The sequence below is a fragment of the Triturus cristatus genome, chromosome 1_1, assembly GCF_964204655.1.
Source record: "Triturus cristatus chromosome 1_1, aTriCri1.1, whole genome shotgun sequence".
NCBI classification, from domain to species: domain Eukaryota; kingdom Metazoa; phylum Chordata; class Amphibia; order Caudata; family Salamandridae; genus Triturus; species Triturus cristatus.
This window is the reverse complement of record NC_140579.1, coordinates 132,532,455-132,557,006: the sequence shown is the minus strand read 5'-3', so window position 1 is coordinate 132,557,006 and position 24,552 is coordinate 132,532,455. Positions and strand designations below refer to the sequence as shown.

The window sequence follows — 24,552 nt, the reverse complement described above, 5'->3', positions numbered from 1 at the left end:
TTTTTCCGCCATCGGGCTCGGATGTGTATGTTGCTCCCGCTCGGTTTCGTTACCGATCTCATCTCTACGCGCATTCCCTGATTCCTACCGTCTGTATTGTTTTCGATCCAGACTTCCTTATACACGCGTCTCGAACAACCTTCACTTCTCGATTCCGGTGCTCGTCGAGGGCCGTTGGGCCCAACTGCGCCATTGGGCCTTCGGCTCATGGAAACAACACCATTCAAGAAGTGCCCTCGGTCTGGACACAAATTCCCCCACACTGATCTACATGAGGTGTGCAATCTGTGCTTGTCCCCAGAGCATGAAAGCCGAGATTGCCAGGCCTGTGCTTCGTTCCGGTCGAAAAATACAATCCGAGATGGTCTAGCTCGGAGAGTCATGGCACAATTGTCTTCATCGGCACCAGACACCCTCGTCCAGGAGACTCCAGTCCAACCGGAGTCCGAAGAACAACAGCAGGAAGACGTCATTTTTCCGAAGCAGAGGTTTCAGCTTCCAGAGCCGACAAGCAGGCAGAAGATGAAGATTCCCTTCCAGCTGGTCAGCCGGTCGTAAGTACAGACGTTGACCCTCTTGCTACCCCCACACTGGGTGAGGCTTCGGTTCCACCGCCACCTTACGGCCCAGGTGCACACCGATATACAAAACTTCTGATGCCCCGCCTTCGGGCCCGGCGACGATGACTTCTAAAAAGCCTCTAGGCGACTCGGGCTCAAGTCAACCTCCAGTCAACCGCAATAAACAGAAGGTTCTGAAAGTGAAACCTATACAGACTCCGGCACTGAAGAAAACTTCGGTACTTAAAAATTGTCAAACTAAAGTCCAGTCTGACACCAAAGCAAACTTCGGCACCTAAAACGGGCAAACCGAAGCCAAGCTCGGCACTCAAGTCAACTCTGACATCGAAGCAAATTTCGGCACCTAAAACTGTCGACCCGAAACACGCTTCGGAACCATCAATGCCGGATCCGAAGAAAATCTCCCATCCGAAGAAACAATTCGATCCGAAAAAAGCTTCCGACCAAGTTTTCAGAACCCAAACCTCAATCTGCTCCTAAGCCTGTACTAAACATTGCTAAACCCAACAAACCGCTCGATCCCAACAGGACAAGCTGGTTCCGAAAAAGGATTCTCCCATAGAAGAGCTTTTTCGTCCAGATACAAAGCAAGAGACTCTTCTTATTCACCCAAAGACTGGACATATCACCACTAAAAAGAAACTGGAACCTCCTCCCACACCTTCAGTCCCTCTCAAAAAACATGCTCAAACTACTCCCATAAGAGTACCTTCACCACTTCCAGAAGTGCCAGACCCTTATATTTCCCCCACACACTCACCACTCAGCCCACATAGCCCTGATGAGGATGATATTTCTGGGGGAATAGGAGATGAGCAACCCTTAGATGATCCAGATGATATTACTGGCCCATCAGATGATCCTTGGGAAGACTACAATGCACCAGATGCCCCGGATCTAACCCAAGATGACTCATACCCTTCTAGGCCACCTCCTCCAGATGTCACCATAGGGTTCACACAACTGATTCACAGAGCAGCAACCTTTCATGGGCTCGATCTCCATACTAACCCAGTGGATGACTACTTTCTTATGGACACACTATTACCCTCTCATAAGACCACAACCATCTTACCAATGCTTAAAGGGGTTATAAGACACGCGGTGAGGTGGCTGGGATTTGGGCAAGACCACAATGGTGGCCATGTCAGTCTCCGGCAGGAAGGAACCCTTCTCCACTGCCTCATGGAATAGCTGGGCAAGGTGTGGAGTCAATGTCTCGTGGAATAGGGCGTAATACTTTTGGGGGAGGCTGTCCAGACCTGGCGTTTTGCCGGACGGGACAAGGGCAATCTCCTCCCCAATCGCATCACGGGTGATGGGGCGGCCAAGGTCTACCTGCATAGCCAAATCCAGGTGAGGGAGCCGACCGTCTCCAGCTCACAGCATGTCTGAGAGACAGGGAGGGAGTCCGGGCCGTGTAGAGCTGGCGAAAATATCGAGCAAAGGCCTGGGCCATACCGGTGGAGGAGTTACATACCGAGCCGTCTTGATCTATGATTTTGGGGATTATACGGTTCGCTCTGGGGTATGTGGCCAATCTGTGGAGGAGGGAGCCGTTCTTATCTCCCCATCCGTACACCCTAGCAATAGAAGAGCGCCAGAGGAGTTTAGCCGCGTCCATCGACAATTGTCGAATCTCTTTGCGTATGTGACGAGGAGTCTCACGTCTGAGGCGTCGGGGTTCTGAGCGGTGGACCGTTCAAGACGTAGGGCCTGTGCCTCGCGTGAAGTGAGCTAGTCCAGCTGCGCACGCCGCTGGATTTTGAGTTGCCACTCCACGGATCGTAGCCTTTCCAGCCTCCCACAGAGTACCCGGCGACGAGACGGACCACTCATTCAACCTCCAGGTCTGATGCATTGAGGCAGGAGGGGGGCCCACGGTGAGCATTACCGGAGAGTGGTCGGATATACCCCGCGGGAGGATTGCGACATCCTTGAGCCGAAGGCAGTCGGCTGAGGGAATGTAAAGTGTGTGTGTGTCCGTGTGTGTCCGTGTGTGTCTGTGTGTGTGTCTGTGTGTGTGTCTGTGTGTGTGTCTGTGTGTGTGTGTCTGTGTGTGTGTGTGTGTCTGTGTGTGTCTGTGTCTGTGTCTCTCGCAGGCACACGGCTGAAGTGTGAGTGAATTGCCTGGATTGCGGGTGCCACGTACGCCATGCATCATAAAGACCTAGGCATTCGGCCCAGCTCGTTAAGTGTTTCGCATGCGCCACTCTGCCGTGGGAGGGGATCCCAGTTGTGTCCAGATCCGGGGAAGGGACCGCATTGAAGTCAACCCCCAGGAAGGTGGAGCCCGGGGGCAAGGAGGGCAGGAAGCCGACGGCTGCGCCAAGGGTCACGGCCAGCCGCGCGCGTGGGAGCGGGGGTGGATGGGGACTATATTGACACCAAGTTAAGGGGTATGCCGTTCAGAGTGCTGGATAGGGCCAGGAAAGTGCCCTGATAGTCATGACACGTGTTGCCACGAAAGGAAGGGAGCGTCCTACCAGGATCGCAACCCCACGGGATCCGCATGTGAAGCCAGAGTGCCAAACCCTGTTGTACCCATAGCGTGTTAAAAAGGGGCAACGATTACCCAATAGATGTCTCTTGCAGCAATAGGACTTAGACCCCAAGACCCTGTGCGTAGCGGAGTACCGCCATGCGCTTGAGGCGGTCAAGGAGACCATTGACATTCCAGGACAGAAGACTCAATGATACCCCTTGCTGTTGTATGTCAGCCATCTTCATATCCCGTCCCGGAGAGGGGGGATTGGGAGCCCAGACGTTGGGTACCATGACCCCTGATGGATAAAGTGTGGCTTCCTGTGAGCGCTGATGTGAAGGGACAAGGAGGAGCTGGTATGGTGAAACAAAAAGGGAACAAAGAACAGAATACTTGGGACAACGGTCCCCCCCACCCACATCCTCCCCCCCCCCCCCCACCCTATACTTCAGGAACAGAAGCGTCTGTCGCCCTAACAAAACAGTACAGGACCAAACTAAAACGGTTGGGATCGAACAAGACATAGAGGACCCCTCCTCATGACAGGATGTCGTATTCAAGTCCAAGAAGAGCGTACAGTTTAAGTTGGATCATGCCTCTGGCTGCAGAGGCAGACTCAGGCTGGGTTACTGAGAAGCGTTGGGCTGCGGGAAAGGTCCGTGTCCGGGAGATCAGGCATGGAGGAGGATGGCTAGGTCCCCCCGCATCCCAGGTGGCCAGAGCGCCGCACAGCCTGGAGGTCCCCCGGGACGGCCCGGTCGCCTGGCGGGGATCAATGGGGAGTCAGATCGGGCCCTCCTATGCCCACGGCGCCTACGTGAGCGGTTGCATTGGGGCCTCTGTTCTGGCAGGCAAACGTGAGGGTCCGCTCTCTGCACCACCCTGGAGAGGAGGCTGGTCAGTGGGCCGAATGGGATGCTCCTCCGTGGCCCAGGTCCATGCATCCGCCGGGGAGTCAAAGAACAGAGTTTTATTGGCAAACACCACCCGGAGGCGTGCCGGGAAAAGGAGTAGATATTGGATATTGAGGACTCGTAGCTTCTGCTTGACCTCCCCAAACGAGCGGCGCTGGCCCTGGACCTCCTGAGTATAGTCTGGAAAAATCAGGATTGAGCGGTTCTCGTAAGGGAGGCTTCGCTGCTTGCAGGCTTCAGCCAAGATGGAATCGCGGTCCTTGTAATTGAGGATTCTCATGACTGGGCGGGGCGGCGCGCCCGCCGGAGGCCTCGGCGCCAGGGATCGATGTGCTTGTTCTATAGCAAACCAGGGAGAGAGGGAGCCTTCGGGGAGCCAGGACCTCAACCATTTCTCAACTAATTCAGCAGGGAGGCCCTGCTCCGCCCCTTCCGGAAAACCCACTAGGCGAAGATTGTTGCGGCGCGATCGATTTTCAGCATCCTCTGCCCTACGATGCAGCTCCTGAGCGTGAGCCTGGAGGTGTGCCACCTGCCCCTTAAGTTGCTGAACGTCGTCTTCCACTGATGATATACCAGAGTCAGTTTCAGTGATCCGGGCCGTGGCGTTTCAGGGGTCCTGCCGAATGAGGGTCATGTCCACCCGGACCTCTGCTATCTTGCCCTCAACAGAGGACTGCGAGGTGTGGATGGCCTGCAGGATGGTGGACGGCGGCGGCGCCTCCTTTTCGGCAGCACCCCCCATGGCAACACGGTCGGTGGTGTGAAGCGGGCCATCTTGGTCTGAGTGGCCGGGGCACTGGCTGGACCGTTCGGGCCCATGGCGGTGCCCCCGGGGCAGATGGGAATTTCTTCCGAGTGACTCGAGGCACACACGCCACGGGCAGACCACTGGATCGCCCAGAGGGTCCAAGGTCTAAGGAGCCACCCGAAGTAGAGGTAGTGGGCCCACCGAGGCCGCCCGCAGGTGGACCAAGACGGCTGAGGCAAGGGCACCCGGTTGGAAGACGTGGATCTTCGGTGCAGATCGCCAGGCTCAGACGACAGGCCAGGGGTGGGGGGGCACTTGCCAGAAGACGCGCACGCCGCTCAGGAGGCTCAGCCAAACACCCCCAACTCCACCGCACCGGCCCAGGAGGAAAGGGGCAGCGCCCAGCTGCAAGGCCGGGCCCGAGGAGCCCCAGGCCCAGGAAATCCAAAGGAGTACAACAAAAGGGCTTAGGCCTCCAGAGAAAGAGGCCCAGTGTTCAGGCAGGCCACCAAGGAAGACGAGAAGGATAGGAGCTGTACTCCAGAGCTCCACGGGTGGGCCCAGGATGGAGGAAGGCCCGGGAGAGGACCCCCCCCCTCGCCGGTCGATATATGCGGCCAGTCACCCTGTCTCCAAGTACCACCCCAGAGGCCGGGAGGGTGGATGCAGAGTCACTGGCAAGTCAGGGGGAGCAGGGGCCCAGTGCACTCAAGGCCGCAGGCCTGAAGGTGGGAGGAGCGCAACATCGCCGCCCGAAAAAGCGGCCGAGACCACCTTGCCGCGGTGCTGAATGTCCCAATGCAATTCCCACACTGGGCCGCCCGCGCTCGCAGAGTGGGCCCTCCCATCCACCACGGGACCCCCTCCCGCAGCCGGGACTTACCGCCAGTAAAGGAGCTGAGCCGGCCCCTCAGGACGTGTATGCCCAGCCCGACGGCCGAGTCCCACAGCGGTGCACCCGCACACAGGCAGGGGCGCACGTCTGCCCCGGTGATGGCAGGCCGTCACTCCTCAGCCAGCCCGCCGCCGACACAGCGGCCAAAGGGCGAGAATGCCGCGGGGTCCCCAAAAGACAGCAGCGGTGGTTCCCAGGGAAGAGAGCCCATCCGGCGGCACCTCGCCTCGCGCAGTCCGTCCAGTAGGCCTGACCTGCCGGGCCTCCAGCCCCGCACTCGCGGACAAGTACCCTGGGACGAGCAAACAGCGCTCCAGAACCCACGGCACACCGTCAGGTGCCCTCAAAAGCACTCTGGATGCCCCTGCTCACCGCCCCTGCAGCAGAGCCCAGGGTCCCGGCGCCCCAGAGTGCGGCGATCAGCACGGCCGCACCGCCATCTTGGAGGCCAGCTCCCACTGAGCAAGCGATTCTCCTCAGGACGGGACCTCGCTGTCAAAACTCGTCCGTCAGGCAAGCAGCCGGGTGCACGGCTTTCTCCGAGGCGATGAAATGCGGGTAAGTGGCTCTCTCCTTAGCCGGATGACGAACGGATGGCGGAGGGGTCCGGGAGCGCACTCGAAGTGTGACCACCATCTTGGCTCTGCAAACTCTGCCCTTGACCATTCACCTCTTACACAAACTCGGGTTCACTATAAACAAAACAAAGTCGCACCTCCAACCATCCCGGTCTCATCAGTATCTAGGTGCCACAATAGACACCTCCGACGGACTTGCATCCCCCAACCCAACAAAAATACAATCCATGCAAGCTCTTATACAAAAATTTAAACTGCAACACTCCCTACCAGCTCGAGTGTTCATGCAACTAATTGGAATGATGGCATCTCTCATTTTCGTAGTACCGCACGCAAGACTCCAGATGCGCCCCCTGAAAGAGTGCTTAGCAAGCCAGTGGAACCAGGCTCAAGGTCAATTAACAGATCTGGTGGTGGTCGACGGCCGGACACATCTCTCTCTGCAGCGGTGGAACACCAAGAACCTTACCAGGGGACTGCCGTTCCGCGAGCCAGTTCCACAGGTAGTACTAACCACAGACGCATCCCTAACCGGCTGGGGAGCTCATTTGTCAGAGCACACAGTACAGGGCAGGTGGACACTACACCAAAAGCTACTCAACATAAACCATCTGGAGTTGCTAACCATTTTTCTAACTCTAAAATCTTTTCAAAATTACCAGGCAAGGCTGTCTTAGTCCGCACAGACAATATGACAGCCATGTACTACATTCAAAAAACGGGAGGAACACACTCCTTAAAGCTCTCCCGGCTGGCGCAGAGCATATGGAGGTGGGCCATTCCTCAAAACATCTACCTACTAGCAGAACATCTACCAGGAGTTCAAAATCAGATTGCGGATCTGTTGAGTCGTCAGAGCCAACAGATTCACAAGTGGGAACTTCATCCAAAAGTTCTTCAACCTTTCTTTCAAGTATGGGGACAACAACAAATAGATCTGTTCACCACACACCTAAACTCCAAATGCCCATGCTTCGCCGCCAGGTATCCACACCCATTGTCCAAAGGCAATGCGATATGGATGAGTTGGTCAGGCAGATTTGCGTACGCTTTTCCGCCTCTCCCACTCATTCCGTTAGTGGTGCTCAAGCTGCAGCAACACTCCCTCACACTGATCCTCATTGCACCAACATGGGCAAGGCAACCGTGGTACACCACACTACTGGAACTTTCAGTGGTACTACATCACAAACTGCAACTCTAACCACACCTGTTAACACAGAACCATGGAGAGATCATGCATCTGGACCCCATGCAGCTCACTCTAGCAATTTGGCTCCTGAGGTCTTAGAATTTGGATATCTCAACCTCACTCCTGATTGCATGAACGTTATCAAAGAAGCTAGACGTCCCACCACTAGGGCTTGTTTGGCAGCTAAATGGAAAAGATTTGTTATATATTGCACCAATAACAACATCAACCCACTAGATGTTTCCATCCAGAACATCATATGCTACTTGCTGCATCTCCACAAATGCACTTTAGCATACTCCTCAATCAGGTTGCATCCTGCTGCTATAGCAGCTTACCTTCAAAACAGACAGCATCTATCATTAGTCAGAGTTCCTGCCATCAAAGCCTTCATGGAAGGCCTCAAAAGAATAATTCCTCCCAGAGTACCACCTTTCCCTGTATGGAACCTCAACATTGTTCTCACCAGGCTCATGGGTCCTCCATTTGAGCCTTTGCATAAGTGTGAATTACAATTTCTTTCATGGAAAGTTGCTTTTCTAGTAGCTATTACATCACTCAGAAGGGTGAGTGAGATCCAGGCACTAACAATTCAAGAACCATTCTTGCAACTCCATCACAACACGGTGGTTCTAAGGACAAATCCCAAATTCCTTCCAAAAGTAATTTCACCATTCCATCTCCATCAGTCTATTGAGTTGCCAGTATTCTTCTCCCAACCTCAAACAGTTGCTGAGAGAGCTCTCCATACATTAGATGTTAAACGAGCTCGCCTATTATATTGATAGGACAAAGCCATTTCGTAAAACAAAGCAGCTTTTTGTGTCCTTTTCTCCCCCACACAAAGGTAATCCCATTTCAAAAACTGGGATTGCAAGGTGGATTGTTAAATGCATTCAAATTTGCTACCAAAAAGCAAAACGCACTCTATCCATTCCCCCTAGGGCTCATTCCACCCGTAAACTAGGGGCATCTATGGCATTTTTAGGGCACATTCCCTTAGATGATATCTGCAAAGCAGCTACATGCTCTAAACCGCATACATTCACAAAGCACTACTGTGTAGATGTGCAAGCAAAACAAGCTAGTGTGGGCCAGGCTGTACTCAAAACACTATTTCAAACCACTGCAACAGATACTGGTACTCGCCGCTAAGGGAGAGAACTGCTATGCAATCTATGCACTAGTGTGTGATCTGCAGCCCATATGCCTCGAACGGAAAATGCTACTTACCAGTATGCATCAATTCTTGGCATGTAGAGCTGCAGATTCACACACGCCCACTTGCCTCCCCGGCTACCTCTATCTGTCCCAGTAATATCTTAATTAGATACACTATACATGGGCATCTCTTTCTGTTCACACACAACTCCATCATTTCCCGTAATGGCGAAAAACAATCTGAAGATGGAGTCGATGCCCATGCGCACTATGCTCCAGAGGAGGAGTCATCTACCATACAAAGACTCTTCCAGGACAACAACAACGTGTAATCATCCAGGCCCACCACCAGATGGCGATCTATGCATTAGTGTGTGAATCTGCAGCCCTACATGCCAAGAACAGATGCATACTGGCAAGTAGCATTTTCATTTTCATTTTCCTTTACCACTCAATGCAAGTATGTGTGTTTGCTTTGTCTTTCCCTTGTTTGCTGCTCCCCTGCCCCCGCACTATGTGCTAACCCTAGTTTCAGCTTCTCTGTTACTTCCCATGTCCCTTCCAGTTTTGACAATTTTGCTTTTGCTTCGTTAAATGTTTATATCTGTGAAACCTACTCCGTTGAGGGGCCTGGCAGCTGTAATTTGCTGCTAGGCCGCTCCTTTTGTGCAAAAGAAAAATAAAGCACTTTGGTGCCTTTTTTTATTTTTATACTTTTTTTAATTTATAGCTCCAAGATGGGAGTTAGATGTAGGATAAATTGAATCAAGAAGCTAAATGTCTGCCGCTTCATGGTGCATTCGTGATGAGGATGTTGCTCCATAGCATCATAAAGCATACAGAATGATGTTTGATAAATGTGTACATGACTCATAGCATTTTATTTCTATGATGTTTTACATCTGCAAACAAGCAGTGCGGAACACCATTGGCAAAAGCCATTAGCAAATTTAAAAGCTTTGGTTAAATCAATTGAAAAGTGAGACCTATTAAGTTGACCAGTGGTTACTTTGTCACCCAGCTAATCAATTGAAAAGTGAGACCTATTAAGTTGACCAGTGGTTACTTTGTCACCCAGCTTCTGATCACTGTGGATTTAGGATGGGTTTATGCATTGGTTCATTTAGATATTTCATATATCAAAGTCCTCTATATGACTATGTTTAGCCAAGGTTTGCATTTTTTTAAGGTGTAAAGTTTCTTGTATGTGTATGGTTCGTATAACTGCCCCCTTGATGTATTATTATACTGCGTCCTCGCAGGGAGACCGGTTTGGCGGAGCACTAGACGCAGCTGCAAAAATGTTCGGCAAAGCTTTTGACAGTGGCATCATCCCCATGGAGTTTGTGAACAAGATGAAGAAGGAAGGGAAACTGATAATGGGCATTGGTCACAGAGTTAAGTCGGTAAGTAAACTACCTGCCTATAGGTAGAGCCTAAAGTTCTGGTATATGTCAGTCCTGTCTGACACGCATAGTTACTTTAGAGCGTTGTGTACAGTCCACTCGGACAGGGCCAGTGATGAGGGCGGTCGGGGCCTGACATGCACATTGTGGAGGAGTTCAATACAAGCAGCTGTATGAAAGAATCATGCACACCATCTATCCATGCTCATGCGCCTCTACATATATTAAGGCAAAACCTAAATATGCACCACCACAGGCCTGTGCCAAACTACCAAAATGCAGCCAAGAAGAGACTGTGTATATTTCAGCACTTAAAAATAGAGTACATGTGGTATTTTTAGTGTTATATGAGAAACAAATTATTACACACGGAATTGAAATGAAGAAACACTGAAAAGTGATGTCTGCAGAATCAAGATCATGGAATGCTACAGTGAGCACAAGACGTGGCACAGAACACTTGGAGACCGATGGAAGCTAGGGTGGAACATGGACTGCTTCCTGCAGGGACGGGAATGATGGGTGAAATGGAGTTTGTCAGATACCATAGAGAATTGTGATGTTTGGGACTGAAGCGTGACATCTGTAGCTGTCTTTGAAATGTGTTGTCTAAATGTATGGCAGTGGCCTGTGACTGGGAAGGAAAGGGAACACTGGAGAAGCAGTGCTCTATATGAAATTCTATGGGTCTGATGAGTGCTTGTTAGATGCTTGTTTAGGAGGCCAGGGGACATGAATTACATAAGAGTTTTGGAAAGCGTGTTTTCATTAATGCAGTGTTATTAGGAGTTGAAGAAGTAATGCACATTTTATCATGCTTTCTCTCACTCCTAACTCAGGCCAGGGTGATACAAGAAGGCCGCTCAAGAGCTTTTATACATATATAGAAATGTACAGTTGCCTAAATAGGGTATGTTGCCTCCCAAACTTCTTGCCTGTAACTGAACCTTCTGGATGTGGAGTATGGAGTCAAGCTTGTTAGAGGTTAGACTCTGCCATCCTGAAGTTAGTTCACAGGCCGCAGCTGGTGCTTTTACCATTGGAGTCCTCTCAGTTACAGGCATTTTGTGTTTGGTTTGAAGTTGAGATGGGGGTGGAGTGATGGAAAATGCCTCAAGTGACTAAGTTGAGCGCAATTGTACATTAATGTGAAAATCCTTCACAAAATAACACCACTATAAGTTCTGGCATGCGAAAAATGTACTTTGCATGTTTCTACGCTTTATAAAGTTTTGATGAGTGTTTCAATGCACAGATGTCTTTGGATTGGTCAAATCAGGATTAGGGGGCGTGGCCTGGCGCCAACGAAGATGGCGGCTTAAGTGAGGAGCTCCGCCAGGGCCGCAGCTAAAACCCCTCAATATCCACCTAAAATCCGCCTTAGTCGAGGCTATCATTACAACGGTACTTGGGGAGCACATACACCTCGCAGCGGTGCAAAATCCAGTGCAGCGGCCCTTGTCTCTCCCAATTTGCTTGGCGATTCATCGTGAGGCGGCGCCCGGGTGAGGCCCGGTGGGAGGCGCTAAAGTGCTCGCCTCGCCGACCAAGAGATCTGTCGCGGTGTGAGGACTGCACTCCGCCTGGCAGTGGAGACGTCCCCGTTGCGCTTTACGCCCCGTGCCTACTACCACCGAGGGCTGGTGTGAGGTGGAGCGCCGGTGGGTTTGATCGGCGTTTTCAGCGGGACCGGGACACTCCGGGTCCTGCTCGTCATCTGCCGCTGACTTCCTCCTGTGTGGCTGAGATCGGGGCGGGGAGCTCGCCGCCGAGGTACAGATCTGCAGCTGAGACCAGGGTAAGGATAGTGCCCCCCTCTCTTCTTCCCGCTGCCGCCTAGACACGCTCTCATGGCCCGCTTCCCGCCCGCTGGCCTCTGTCATCTTAGAGACGCGTGCTCCTAACGCGATTGCTGCAACAGGCAAAGGACACCCGGGGAGCTTGGGGCTGCACATGGCTGTGACTGCAAGCACTGATATGAATCACGGCGGCCGTTAGTTTGCTCCCCCCTGGTACTTATACAAGTGCTGGTCGATCTGAACCCACGGAAGGGGGCCTAAGTGTGCTACCTGTTGCCTTTCTACCGGGTGGGGGATTGCTGGGGCATGCACCTCTTCCTAGCGGTGCTGGTGGTGTGATCTGGCCCTGGGGATCTCTTTTCCTATTACTGCCTTTGGTTATCCTTGCTGTGAAAAGAGGTCCTTGGCTCTCTGCAACCGGCGGTGCCTGTTTCGGGGCAGCTTCGTCAGGGCCGGCCCAAGATCTTCGCAGTGTATGTACCATCTGCCTGGCGCCAGACACTCAAAATGTATGCCTCCCACGTAACTGCGCGATAGAAGGGCGCCAATAGGCCCGTGAGCCGTGTGTACCTGACATTTGATAGGAGGCTTTGGGAGATCTAGGGCCTCCTCCAGCCGAGACGCAGCTGGCATCTGAGACGCCTCCTCGGCAACAACTGGGCCTCGGTGAATCTACAGAGCTACAGGCGGCCTGAGTGACCGCAGTGCGCAGGGGGGTCCAGCATACGGTCAAGTCTGTGCTACATCTCCTACTGTCCGGATACCGACAGTCCATCCTGCGCTCCAGACCAGGGTGTCGCTGCAGCACAGGGCTCACGAGTTGGCAGGTGGCGTTTGACTTTTCGGGCGCGGCCCATTGACCCCCTGCCGAGATGAAGCCCAAGGGAGGCCCTCCCGCGCAGTCCAACAAACTGGACAAATACGCAGTCCCCAAGCAGTCTGCTCCGGATGTGGGGGCAACGGGTGGCCCGGCGGGCGACTCTGAGCCTTCGCTAAGTTCCATAATGACAGCAATCCAGGCCTTGGGTACCACGCTAGAAACAAAGATTGACAAAGTTTCTATTGAAATTAATCTACTCAGGGCCGACATGAACAAAATGACGGAACGCGTCAGGCAAACCGAGATAAATGTCACCAACCTGCAAAATAAAACTCGTTTGCTGGAAGAAAAAGTCTAACAACTGACTCAGCAGCATCGCCAGTTTACACTTAAGTTGGAGGACCAGGAGGGGCAGGCCCGCCGCAGCAACATCCGAGTGGTTGGGGTCCCTGAAGGAGCAGAGGGGCCAAGTGTGGATCTCTTCCTCGAGGATCTAATACTGAACCATCTCAAACCTAAAAGACTCTCTGCCTTCACAGTGGAGCGGTCGCACAGGGCCCCAATCCCCCCACCAAGACCGAGGGCAGCCCCAAGGACCATCATTGCTAAAATCCTCAACTACAGAGATCGGGATGCAATACTACAAGCAGCATGCATACATGGAGACCTCGGATATGAGAATGCCACCATCAGGTTCTTTCCAGACTTTAGCCTCAAGGTCCAACAAGAGCGCCGTACCTTCGGTGTGAAGCGTGTGCTCAGGGACAGAGGCCTTAAGTACATGATGTTTTTCCCAGCAAAACTCAAGATGATGGTAGATGAAAAATCCTGGTTCTTCACCAACCCTATGGACGTACAAAAGTGGCTAGATGAAGGACCCACGCGGACGACTCGGCTAGTCAACCGGGGTGGATGGAGGCATTCCCGCATGAGTCCGCCGAGCTCCCAGGACGGCGGAGCTCAACCCGACAAGAGAAGCCTGCGATCCTGGTGCTCAAGATCCATGAGCCCAGCGACCTCGGTGACCAGCGGATATTGAACTCCTTCCTTCAGAGAATGGACCCTGAGATTCCTTGTAACACTCCGTAATGTATGTCATTTGTTTTATTGGGGGTGTAGCAGCCATCAGGTACTCTGGACACTACGGAACCAATAACATGTAATAATGCCTCTTTCCTAATGGGGGCTGAGTTGGACTCTGGGGAGACGTAGGTGGTGTCATCCCACAACCCCTGTAACAGTTAACAAGTTCATAGGGGCGACAGGCGCTCTGCTAGTTCGTGATGTGGGTAGTTCTGAGCCTACGCAGCAGGGTTGCAGGGAGGGAAGGGACAGTAATGGGAGTTCTTCCTTTGTTTTTTTTTGTTTTTCTCAATGGGAAGGGGAAGAGGGTGGGGGGGCGCTGGTTTGGGTTGTTTTTGTTTTATGTTATTCAAGATGCATCGATGGGAAAAGCTGACAATTACGTAGAGGAACATAGACTTTACTATGACCCCGATGAGTACACAATGGGACAAAAGTATTAAACTATTGAGCTGGAACGTATTGCAACACATCAGGCGCCACGCCCCAGATGTTGCTCTGCTTCAGGAGATGCATCTCGTGGGCGATTCCTGAAAGGCACTCAATAGGTGGGGATACCAATTGATAGCACATGCAGGGTTCACGACTAATTCACGGGGAGTAGGCATAATGGTGAAAACTTCCTTCCCTTTAGCCGTGAGCTCAACCTGGACGGACGACAGAGGCAAATATGTAGGAGTCTCTGGTGCTTGGGAGGGCTCCACGCGCACACTCCTGTTGCTTCATGTGCCACCTGCTCTCCAACATACTACATTTACAGATTTGGGCACTCTCCTACTCTTTGACAGAGGGCCTCCTGGTGGTCGGTGGGGGATGGGGGATTTCAACTCTGTGGCTTCGGGCACTCTAGCCAGCCGCCCTCCACGCGAACTTGGATCCTCTAACAGGTGGCTGCCTGATTTTCTAGATGCACTGGGGCTGGTTGATGGGTGGCGGTTGCATCACCCAGAGACAATCCAACATACTTTTCACTCTGGAGCTCACCATAGTCTCTCCCACATTGACTATATCCTGTTCCCGGCTTCTCAAGCAGCTCACATCCATGAAGTCAAACACTTTGCAAGGGGAATCTCGAACCACTCCCCGGTGTGGGTTCACGTAGTCCTAGGCCAAACTCAAGTGGGAAGGGTCGCCCCAATTAACCCATGGTATCTCCGAGCCCCGGGAATCTGGAAAGCATTATTAAAAGCCATCGACGCTTACTTCCAGGAGAACGAGGGCTCAGTACCCTGTGGGAAGCGTTTAAGTCTGTAATTCGGGGACAAGCGCTGTCGCTTATCGCTGGCACGAAGAAAGATGGCCGGAAAGAGATTGCAGCAATAGAAGCAGAAATAGTTAGACTGGAAGGCGACATAGAGACCGGGGTCACTCGGGAGAAACTGCATACGTTACGCCTCAAGCAGGAGGAGTACAAAGCGTTAGTAACAGACAAGGCCAAAGCCCTTGGCAGGGAAAAGTTGGGTAGACTATATGACCAAGGGGATAAAGCTGGGAAACTGATCGCTTGGCTCGACAAAAAGGAATGGGCAAGTCGCTTGTTGCCGACACTGGTAGGCGCAGATACCACAATTACCACCGACCCTCAAGAAATCGCAAATCACTTTGCCACCCTCTATGAGGCAGTGTATACTACAAGTGCGCTATACTCCGAGGACGATTCCCATGACTTACTTCAGGACATTACGCTCCCAGTCTTGTCAGAGGAAGACCAGCATTTCTTAGACAGTGCGTTAACTAATGACGAAATAGCGCAAGCTGTTAGATCACTGTGCTACTGTAAGGCGTTAGGCCCAAACGGTCTGCCCATCGAACTCTACAAACTGCGACCAGACAAACTAGCCCCGTATCTGAAGGCCATGTTTGAAGAGAGCGCAAGGTTGAGGATTCTGCCACAAGATCAGCGATTGGCCACATTGGTCACTATCCATAAGGAGGGTAAACCCAAAACCGACTGTGCCTCGTATAGGCCGATCTCATTACTAAACGCAGAACCCAAAATCCTGGCCAAACTCCTTGCCATTCGTCTGGTCAAAATAATTGGAAGCCTAGTCCATCCCAACCAATCTGGCTTTAGCCTCACCGATATTCAACAATATTATTGGGTAGCCATCAACCAGAGCACCTATGGTCGACCGGGTGATCCAGGGTATGCTATGGATAAATGGATTCTACAAGGCAGAAATTACAATAGGGCACTCTATTCCCAACCCAAGAGGTACCCCTTGACTGGCCCGACTGATCACTCTGTCCGTGTCTGGCACGCCGCAAATAAAACTCTGGGCTGGGAGCGAAAGCTGACTCTGGCGACCCCATTGTGGGACTCCGAATTACTGGGCAACCTATGGAAATCAAAGGGTTTTGCTAAATGGGACCTCATTGGGATCTCCCAGGTCAGAGACATGTGGGAAACGGGTGAAGTGAAATGCTTTGCTTCCTTGCAGCAACAACACCAAATGGCCGCCAAGTAATACTTTCGTTACACATAAATCCGACACGCACTGACTTCCCACTTCCCGGACGGCTCCTCCCCTCCAGAACCCTCTCCGTTGGAAGATAGATTATTGGACGGACACCTGACTGAGAAAGCCATTTCATTGACTTATAAAAAGCTAATCAACAACCGGGCAGACCCCCTTGGGCCGCTACGTGCGAAATGGGCAAGAGATGGGATCGAGTTGGATGACGAGGACTGGCAAGAAGCGGTGTCCTCACCAAGAGTAGTAGCAATTTCGGCCAGACTTCGACTAGTTCAACTCAAAATCCTCCATAGAGTGTACATCACAGGGCCCAGTCTGGTAAGTATGGGCAGGGCGGACAGTGGAGATTGCAGGAGACAATGTGGCCAGGAAGGAACATTCCTCCACATACTTTGGGAGTGCGAATATATACAGGCATATTGGCGCAATATCCACACAGTACTAAGCGAAGTCCTCTGTCATTCATCCCGAAGCACATAGATGCCTCCTAAACATGGGAACCCATGGACCTAAATAGCCACCACACACAGTGGGTCACACTAGGGCTTATACTGGCAAAGAGGAACATTGCACAACTGTGGTGGGCGGGGCAATCACCAGCACTGGAGGCTTGGAAGGAAGACCTTGACTGGTGTATGTATAGAGAAAAGAGAGTTTATACTGCCCGAGGATGCCCCAGGAAGTGGTCTAAAATGTGGGACCCCTGGAAGAACTCCTACCTTGGCCATATTACACTGACGCAGATGATCTCTCTACCCCATAGTCTACTCTCATGACGTTCTGGCATAAAAGGTGTCAAATGTTTTGAATATGGTGTACGTGATTCCTCTGAATTATATGTCAATGAATGTTTAATAAAAAGATTTACAAAAAAAAGAAATCCGGATTACCTTGTGGGGGCCCCTTGTGAAAGGTTTGGTACTGAAATCCTAAGCATGTTCGTCACTTTTAGCTTGAGGGCCATCTGATGAAAGACTGAGGAGCGCCAGCAGTGAGCTTAGAGTTGCGAATTGTGGTCCATTTGTGTGCTGACGATTATGGTCTTTTTCAGATCAATAACCCAGACATGCGTGTCCGAATACTGAAGGATTATGTAAAGCAGCAATTTCCATCCACACCGCTGCTTGATTACGCACTGGAAGTTGAAAAAATCACCACGTCTAAGGTAAGACAAGACGTGACCCCAGGGGAAGGTACTGCGTTCACTGCTTGATTTTTATCCTTTAATGACCTTGTTCGCCACGTAAGAGTTAGATTCTCCCTGATCTTAGCCTGCGCTCAAATACTCAAGGTAGTGTTTTGACAGTTTGCTACCAGAAATGTACTTCCTGGTGAGTTTAGAGTCTTTTGCTAAATCCTTGTAAATTTCTACCCCTTTTATGATGCAAGTAAAGGAATCATCACATCTCGAGCATTTGTGATGCGTGTGAATGGAACTAGAGGTTGATGTGGGAATTGTGAAGCTACCATGTTATACCTTGTTTTAAAAATAAAAAATAAAAACTCACTTTCTCCCTCCCTCTATCTCTTTCTCTAAAAAAAATAGCATGTTTCAGTGCACTCATTATACTTTGAAGGGGTCTGATTGGAAGACCGGTTGAGGGCAAGGTCTAAGCACTCAGTAAGCAGGTCACGAGGTGGGTGGAGGTAAATTTACGCAGAGTAGGTGTGAGTTCATCGCTGTACACCATGGAACTCTCGCACTGATAGTCCGAGCAGAGGCTGCCGCGCTCGTCGGGTGACCCTTTCCAGCACTCGAGGAACTAGTCAAGGTAACTGAACTCTTGCCACCTCTACTCTCGAATGGCAGGCTAATGAGAAAAAATGACATGAAGGGCACTACAATAACAATCTACAGAATATGTCTATCAGCCAAGACATTGCTTCGCCTGCCTTGGATCTGTTTTTAGAGCATAGCATTATCCTACAGCTGTGGCTTCTTGTATGATTATCTCAGTGAGGTGGGTTCTGGAGCTCGTTTGTACACCAGGATTTGATTAGTTTAGCAAGGCTTAGGCACATCAAAGTGCTGGAGGTAGCACATGTAAGATAACGCAGCCTTTAAATCCCAATGACATCTCTTGAATGTCCAGTTTTCCCACCCTCGAGGCCTCATCAGCCTTCCGCTCGCTGCTGGGTGGCTCGGGATATGACTGGAGTGTATGGGGCTCTTGGAGCCTTGTTTGCATTCTGATCTTGCTGCTGCCTTCAGGGCATCCAAGACCAGAAGCAACAAGGGTGTCTCCTATGGTAAGCAATTGCTCCCTCAGGATACTCTTTTAATGGCCTTGCAGCAGAAGATGCTCCGGTCCCTTGCATGACAGGGAGCTGTGCCCCTTGCATCACAGGAGACTCGCATGCCACTGCCCTCTTTAGCTGTGACTAGCTATTTTCTACATCAGTGAAAAGGTACACTGGCTGTGGAATCGTGCCTGGAGGTGCTCTCGCAGGAATGCTGAATGATTCCTGTCCCTCCGCCGAAGAACACCATGATTTTTAAGGTGCCATGGCCAGCGCTGACTGAGACAAGCCTTTGCTCCATATGTTGTAAAACAGAGCTGGCTGTCGTGCACCCGATAGACTATAACACAAAGTTAAGGAGCATGGCCACACGTCCACTTCTAGGAGCAACGTGTAGGGCATCAGGCCAGGGCAGGAATAGCATCTTGAGCAGTGCAGACTATGGAAAGCCATGTGTTAAACTGTAGCTTCGATGCCTAGCATAGGAATAGATTGAGAATCAGCACTTTCATGATTTTGCTGCTGAGGTTGATGGCAACCTCAGTACTGTGGTCCATTGGAGTCTAGAACAATGCAGCACCTGAGCACTGAGAAATGCTGTAGGACTGCTATGATTGATCTAAGATTCTATGTTGATGGTACTTGCAGAGAAAGGTGCCATGTTGCCAAAGATGAAGGATCACTGCAGGATTTGAGGTAAAAGGGTCCTGCGGGCATGATGGTGCTGAGCTAGTCATTTCTTTTTCTACTCAGTAGTTGTCGTTGTCTCCAAGTGGAAAACGAACAGAACTAAATTAAAATGAAATGCCTGCCTTTTTCAGCCACGTCTCCTGCGACAATCCTTGAACTTGTGGTTGTAAGCAAGCGCACTATTGTGCTACTTTTAGCATGCACATCTACAACTAAACACAAGCCTCTGAAGTTGGGAGCATCCTGCTCAGATTCTTTCTTTTGAAACCGCACCAAGAATTCTAGACCCAACTGTTAGATTGTCATGCATCAAAGGCTCACTAAAGTTGTTGATTCCATACATTACACAAAATGGGCTCATAGTGGGGTGTGGGGCGTACCCTGTTGTCACAAGAAATGTGAGAATTGTCTGTTCTTTCCAAACTCCAAATGAAGCCTAAAAAAAAGGCTTTGACTTTGTCTTCACAATTTTAGGTTTGAAATTCAGGCTGGGGTCATTGGTTACGCCTTCCCTCAATTAAGAAGCATTGCATGTCAGCAAAATATTTTTAAAACCCTTTAAAAAAACATGCGTAGTGCTCCCTCGTGCATGTAGTCTGAGAGCTGTATGCGAACTAGCCTTTCATAATCCACCCACTTAGGAAGTCAATTGTTTTCTATTTATTTGATCTGCGTCTTGTGCGGAAGTGCACCTTACTCTTCCTTTCTTGCTTTAGAAACCTAATCTCATATTGAACGTGGATGGTTTCATTGGAGTGGCATTTGTGGACCTACTCAGAAATTGTGGATCCTTCACACGGTAAGAAGACTAAACTCCCGTTTTTAGTTTCTGAACGGGTATTGAAACGGTTTGTTGAAGTAAATGTTTGAATTTCAAAGAACACGACTTTGCGGAGTTACATGAGTTCCGTGAAATTTGCAGCTGGCACAGTTAGTTTGCATCAGATAGTGCTCCCCTTTTCTGCAGGCTGTTGTGGAGCATGTAAGTCCCGTTTAATTCTTCCAATGCTCCATGCCGCTCACCGCAAGATGCTCCTATTATTATGAATAATAGCCACCAATGTTTGTCTGTATGTTTTGGTCTCGGATCCAGCCCTCCCCATGCTCTTGCTCCTGTCTTCTCCTTCCTTTCTCCCCATTTTTGAGGGCCTTCATTTCTTTTCTCCCTCATTGCTGCTCTCGCCTGCCTTCCCTCGTATTTTGAGGGCCTTCTCATTGCTTTTCCCTCATTTTCACTGCTTTCTCCTTATTCCGTTCGTTTTTTGTTTACATTCTCCTTGCTTTGCTCTCGTTTTCACTACTTTTCTCCGTTTCTCAATCATTGCCGCTCCTGTACGTTTTTCCATCCCCTGCCTAGCCCCGCCCACCGCCTCAGCGCCCCTCCCTCCTCTCAGCACCTATTTAACGGAGGCCACAGCACGACCCCATTGAGCAGACCTAAGGCCCAGCTCTCCCCGCGCTGCTGCATATCTCTTGCCTGCTTCTCCTTGCTTTTTCCCCGTTTTTTTAAGTGCTTGCCCCTTGGTTTTCCCTCGTTTTCACAGCTTTTTGCTTGCCATTTCCCCTGTTTTGGGGGGCCTTGTTTTGTGGTCAGTGCAGCAGCAGCCCCACGTGGACTCCACTTCAGTTTTAGTTCATTCGAGGTGGATTTCTGGAGGGACTGCACGGAGACCTTGCCCAATGACTCACCTGTGGCATGGTTGCAGGAAGTAGTACTGGCTGGCTTGGCATAACAACTGGCAACAGGTAGTGTAGAATAGCTCTTATTTCACATAGCCAATATTTTACGAGCAAAGACTGCATCAGGTGGTCTGCATTAACTGCAACGGAAATGGGAGGCGGATCCCCGAGAAGACATGGGCCCAACTAGTTAGGAGAGCGTAGAAGAGTAACGGGAATGCCAGATTCCAACTGGTTAATTTCTTTATACTACACTGGGCATACCTCACTCCTGCTAAGATTAATAAGTATTTTAATATGGACACTGCCAAATGTCCGCGTTGTGATCTAGAGGGGGCGGAGTTTAGTCACATGATGTGGTGTTGTCCACAACTGGGAACGTACTAGGAGGAAGTGGTTGATCTGCTCTGCGAGATTACGGAACGACGAGTAGAGCTTTACATGGGTACCTGCTTACTTCACTGGTTCCCACACACGCCCAAAACGAAAGTAACAAGCAAGTTCTTAGATTTGGGACTGTTGCTGGCCAAAAGAGAGATCGCAGCACACTGGAAAGCCGCACAAGGGTTAACTTCCAGAGGTGGAAAGGGGAACTGATAAAATGGGCAACGAGTGAAAGTACAGTCCGGCTTCAGCATGCTAAGCGAATAAATAGTGATAAGGCACTGGAGACCGCAAGGGCATGGGAGGTCTTAGTTGTATTGCTGCAAGCGCTAGAGGCAGACTCAGATAACAGCTCGGCTTCGAACGCGCAGGCGGGTCGTCCTGAACCACAAGGGCAGTAAGAAATCCTCTGTAACAACACTAACTATCCACTGTAACGGAGCGATTGGAGGCTAGCATGCACAGTATTAATGTTTTCATGTTGAATAATGCTGAGTGAACTATTGCTCTGTAATTCAGGCACTGCCATACACTAGGATACACCGGTGGAAGTGGGAGGGTTAGGAGGGGGTGGACATGGGTTGGCTTATTTTCTGTTATATTACTTGGTTTAAATGTCACACACACACACCTTGGGTATTGGTCAATGATGAACCCCTACTGGACTGTTGCTCGTTATAATTGTACATGGCAAGAGGGAACTAATTTGGAGGCTGTATGCATAAGCCTCACTGGATTAAGGTGACCATGAACAGTTGGACCACTGATTAACGGGGATTGCAGATATGTTGACAACTGAGTACCTGTAATTCTGCATTAACTGCTGTGTGTTACGGTGAAAAACCCAATAAAAACAAGTTTAAAAAAATCAAAAACAATCAGGTGGTCTGCATTCTTCTCAGTTCACGTTACTCCACCAGGATGCGGAACTCCGCGGAATCTAATTCCGCAGAGTAAAACCCCGAGCTCTGCCCACCTCTACACACAACCTCCTGGCCATCCTGTCAAGGGAGGAGGCACCACCCCACACCAAAAGCACGTTGTCCCCTATTTGGGAGCAATGCACATCTCTTCACAGGGAGCCTGCAGATGACGGCTGTAAACTGGCAGGGAAGCCTTTTGGTTTTAGGCAGGAAAATTAAAACTTTCTAAAAGTGTCATTTACAAAATAGTAATATAAAATCCAACTGTACCATTAGGTTGGATGTTACATTACTAATAAAACGAATAATTGAGCAATTTGTATGATACTCCCAAACTGGATCTAGCACTTATTAAAGTTAATAGTGTAAGCCTGTTTTAACCTATAGCAGAGCCAGCCTTGCCACAGAGAAAAAGAACTTTGGATGTTTTTCACTGCCAGGATATATATATATATATATATATATATATATATATATATATATGTGTGTGTCTGTCTGTCTGTCTGTCTGTCTGTCTGTCTGTCTGTCTTTTACATACCATGCACCCTGCCCTCTGGGCATTTCATGTCTACCTAAGGGGTGATTTTGGGTATAAAAAAAGGTTTAGGCCTGGCAAGAGGCTTGTTTTTCTAGATTGCAATATCAGCTTACAGCTGCAATGGCAGGACTGGAGACATGTTTTACTGTGTTGTTTTAGTGGGTGGCACAAGTGCTGCAGTCCTCTACTAATATTTAATTAACAGACCCTGGATTGATGTGGTACCATATACTATGGACTTTCAAATAAATGTATTGTGTATATCAGGTATATAGCAATGTTAACATGTTTGAACGGGTGGGCAAAAGCACTTTACCCCTGTGTAGCAGGGGTAAAGTGCACAACGTCCTCTAGGGAACAAAAATGGGCTCGGGAACAGAAGGCAAAATCTGGGGTTACCCTGTAGAAAGAGCAAATTTTAAACAGGCACTCTCCTCAACATGCTTATGTCCCCTTTCCCCCCCCAAAAAAATCTTTCCTTATTATGAAAATTCTAGTTACTCCATCGATTGAAGCCCATCCTGGCTCCTGAGCAGCATTTATATCTGGTGAATAACCAAATGTACACATTTACATTATTGTCAAGTGTCAGACACCTTAGTGAGAAGGCCCAATTCATTTTTTAGCTCTGTTCCTCCTTCGACTTCACAGCACGAGACTCCACCCCCTTTCCTTTTACTTTCATCCAGAGGCACCTCAAGGTCCACATTAACTATTTTCCATGGAATTTTTGTTTTTTAACAAAAAATATGGTAACTGTTTTTGTAAAATTAAAAAAGCTTGGGCACATCGGGCCTCATAGATCCTGCTCACTTCGACACATGAGTGAGTTGAGGGGTGACCGGATGTCCAGCAGTATTGCATTCAGAAGCAGACCTTTGACCGTCCGGATTGCTGGGGCCTCTGAGTAATTGCCCAGAATAAAGAGGAAAGGAGCATAATCCATGGATAGCGTCATAGGCGTTGCCCATATGAGAAGGTGCTATTTTAAGAAAAACAATCACTACCATTAGTGCTGAGGCACTTGGATTTAGGGAGTGTGGGGGCCACTACACTCTGATTAATCCTGTCGTACTTGCAAAAAGTGGAGTGCGGGTCCGTTTTTAGGTCTCGCGACCTGCGTTGCACTGCGCAGCAGTGCTTATACAGGGAAGAGTCCTTTTGTTCCGGGGTTCAGAAATCGACCTAGGAAACGCACAGGCTAGTGCGTGTGCGATTCCTTTTTAGCTCCCCCATTGGCCTTTGCGTGCGTCTTCTTCCAAAAGACTGCACGCAATTGGCCTGGGGCGCGCGCATAGCTCCTCCCATGGCCTTTTGGTGTCTATTACGCTCACCAAGCGCGTAATAGACACCAATAGGCCGTGTGTGGAGCTATGATTTTGCCCAGACACAGCCGTGACACGCACCCCACTTGTTTTTATTTACATTTGGTATTATATACGCGGCACCCGCGCTTTACTTTTATTGTTATAAGTAAAGCGCGGGTGCCGCGATTATACCAAAGGTAAAGATATAGAGGTTTTTTTCTATTCCTTTACTTTTGGTATAATCGCGGCACCCGCGCTTTACTTATAACATTAAAAGTAAAGTGTGGGTGCCGCGATTATACCAACCGTAAAGAAATCGAAAAAAAAATCTTTTTCTATACCTTTGGTATAATCGCGGCACCCGCGCTTTACTTACGGGGGCCGCGATTATACCTAAGGTAAAGCTTTTTTTTTTTCTTCTGGTTTTGTTAGGCAGGGTAGATTAAGTGATTTGCTCACAGAATGCGGAGTCGTTGCCGAGACTGGACCGCTCTAGCCCTAAGACAACATCCTAGGTCTGTGCTCTTTAATGTTTGTGTGTTTAGTAGAGTTTAGAGTAGGGGTAGAATGATGGGTAAGGATCACTAGTGGTCACCTGTCAGTTGGCTGTTTATTATTCTGCATCTTCCCCCACCCTGAATTGACCC

At 50.0% G+C, this 24,552-nt stretch overlaps 1 protein-coding gene across 7 annotated transcripts in view; it reads left to right on the top strand.

Annotated features, from left to right (window-relative positions):
• ACLY (ATP citrate lyase) overlaps positions 1-24,552 on the top strand; it is a 463,802-nt gene that overhangs the window by 421,158 nt on the left and 18,092 nt on the right. For all 7 annotated transcript variants that reach the window (XM_085616801.1, XM_085616574.1, XM_085616958.1 and 4 more), the window contains 3 exons: positions 9,820-9,963; positions 17,194-17,307; positions 19,790-19,872. In XM_085616801.1, the coding sequence (XP_085472927.1) occupies positions 9,820-9,963; positions 17,194-17,307; positions 19,790-19,872 (341 nt within the window). The remainder of the gene's footprint in view (positions 1-9,819; positions 9,964-17,193; positions 17,308-19,789; positions 19,873-24,552) is intronic.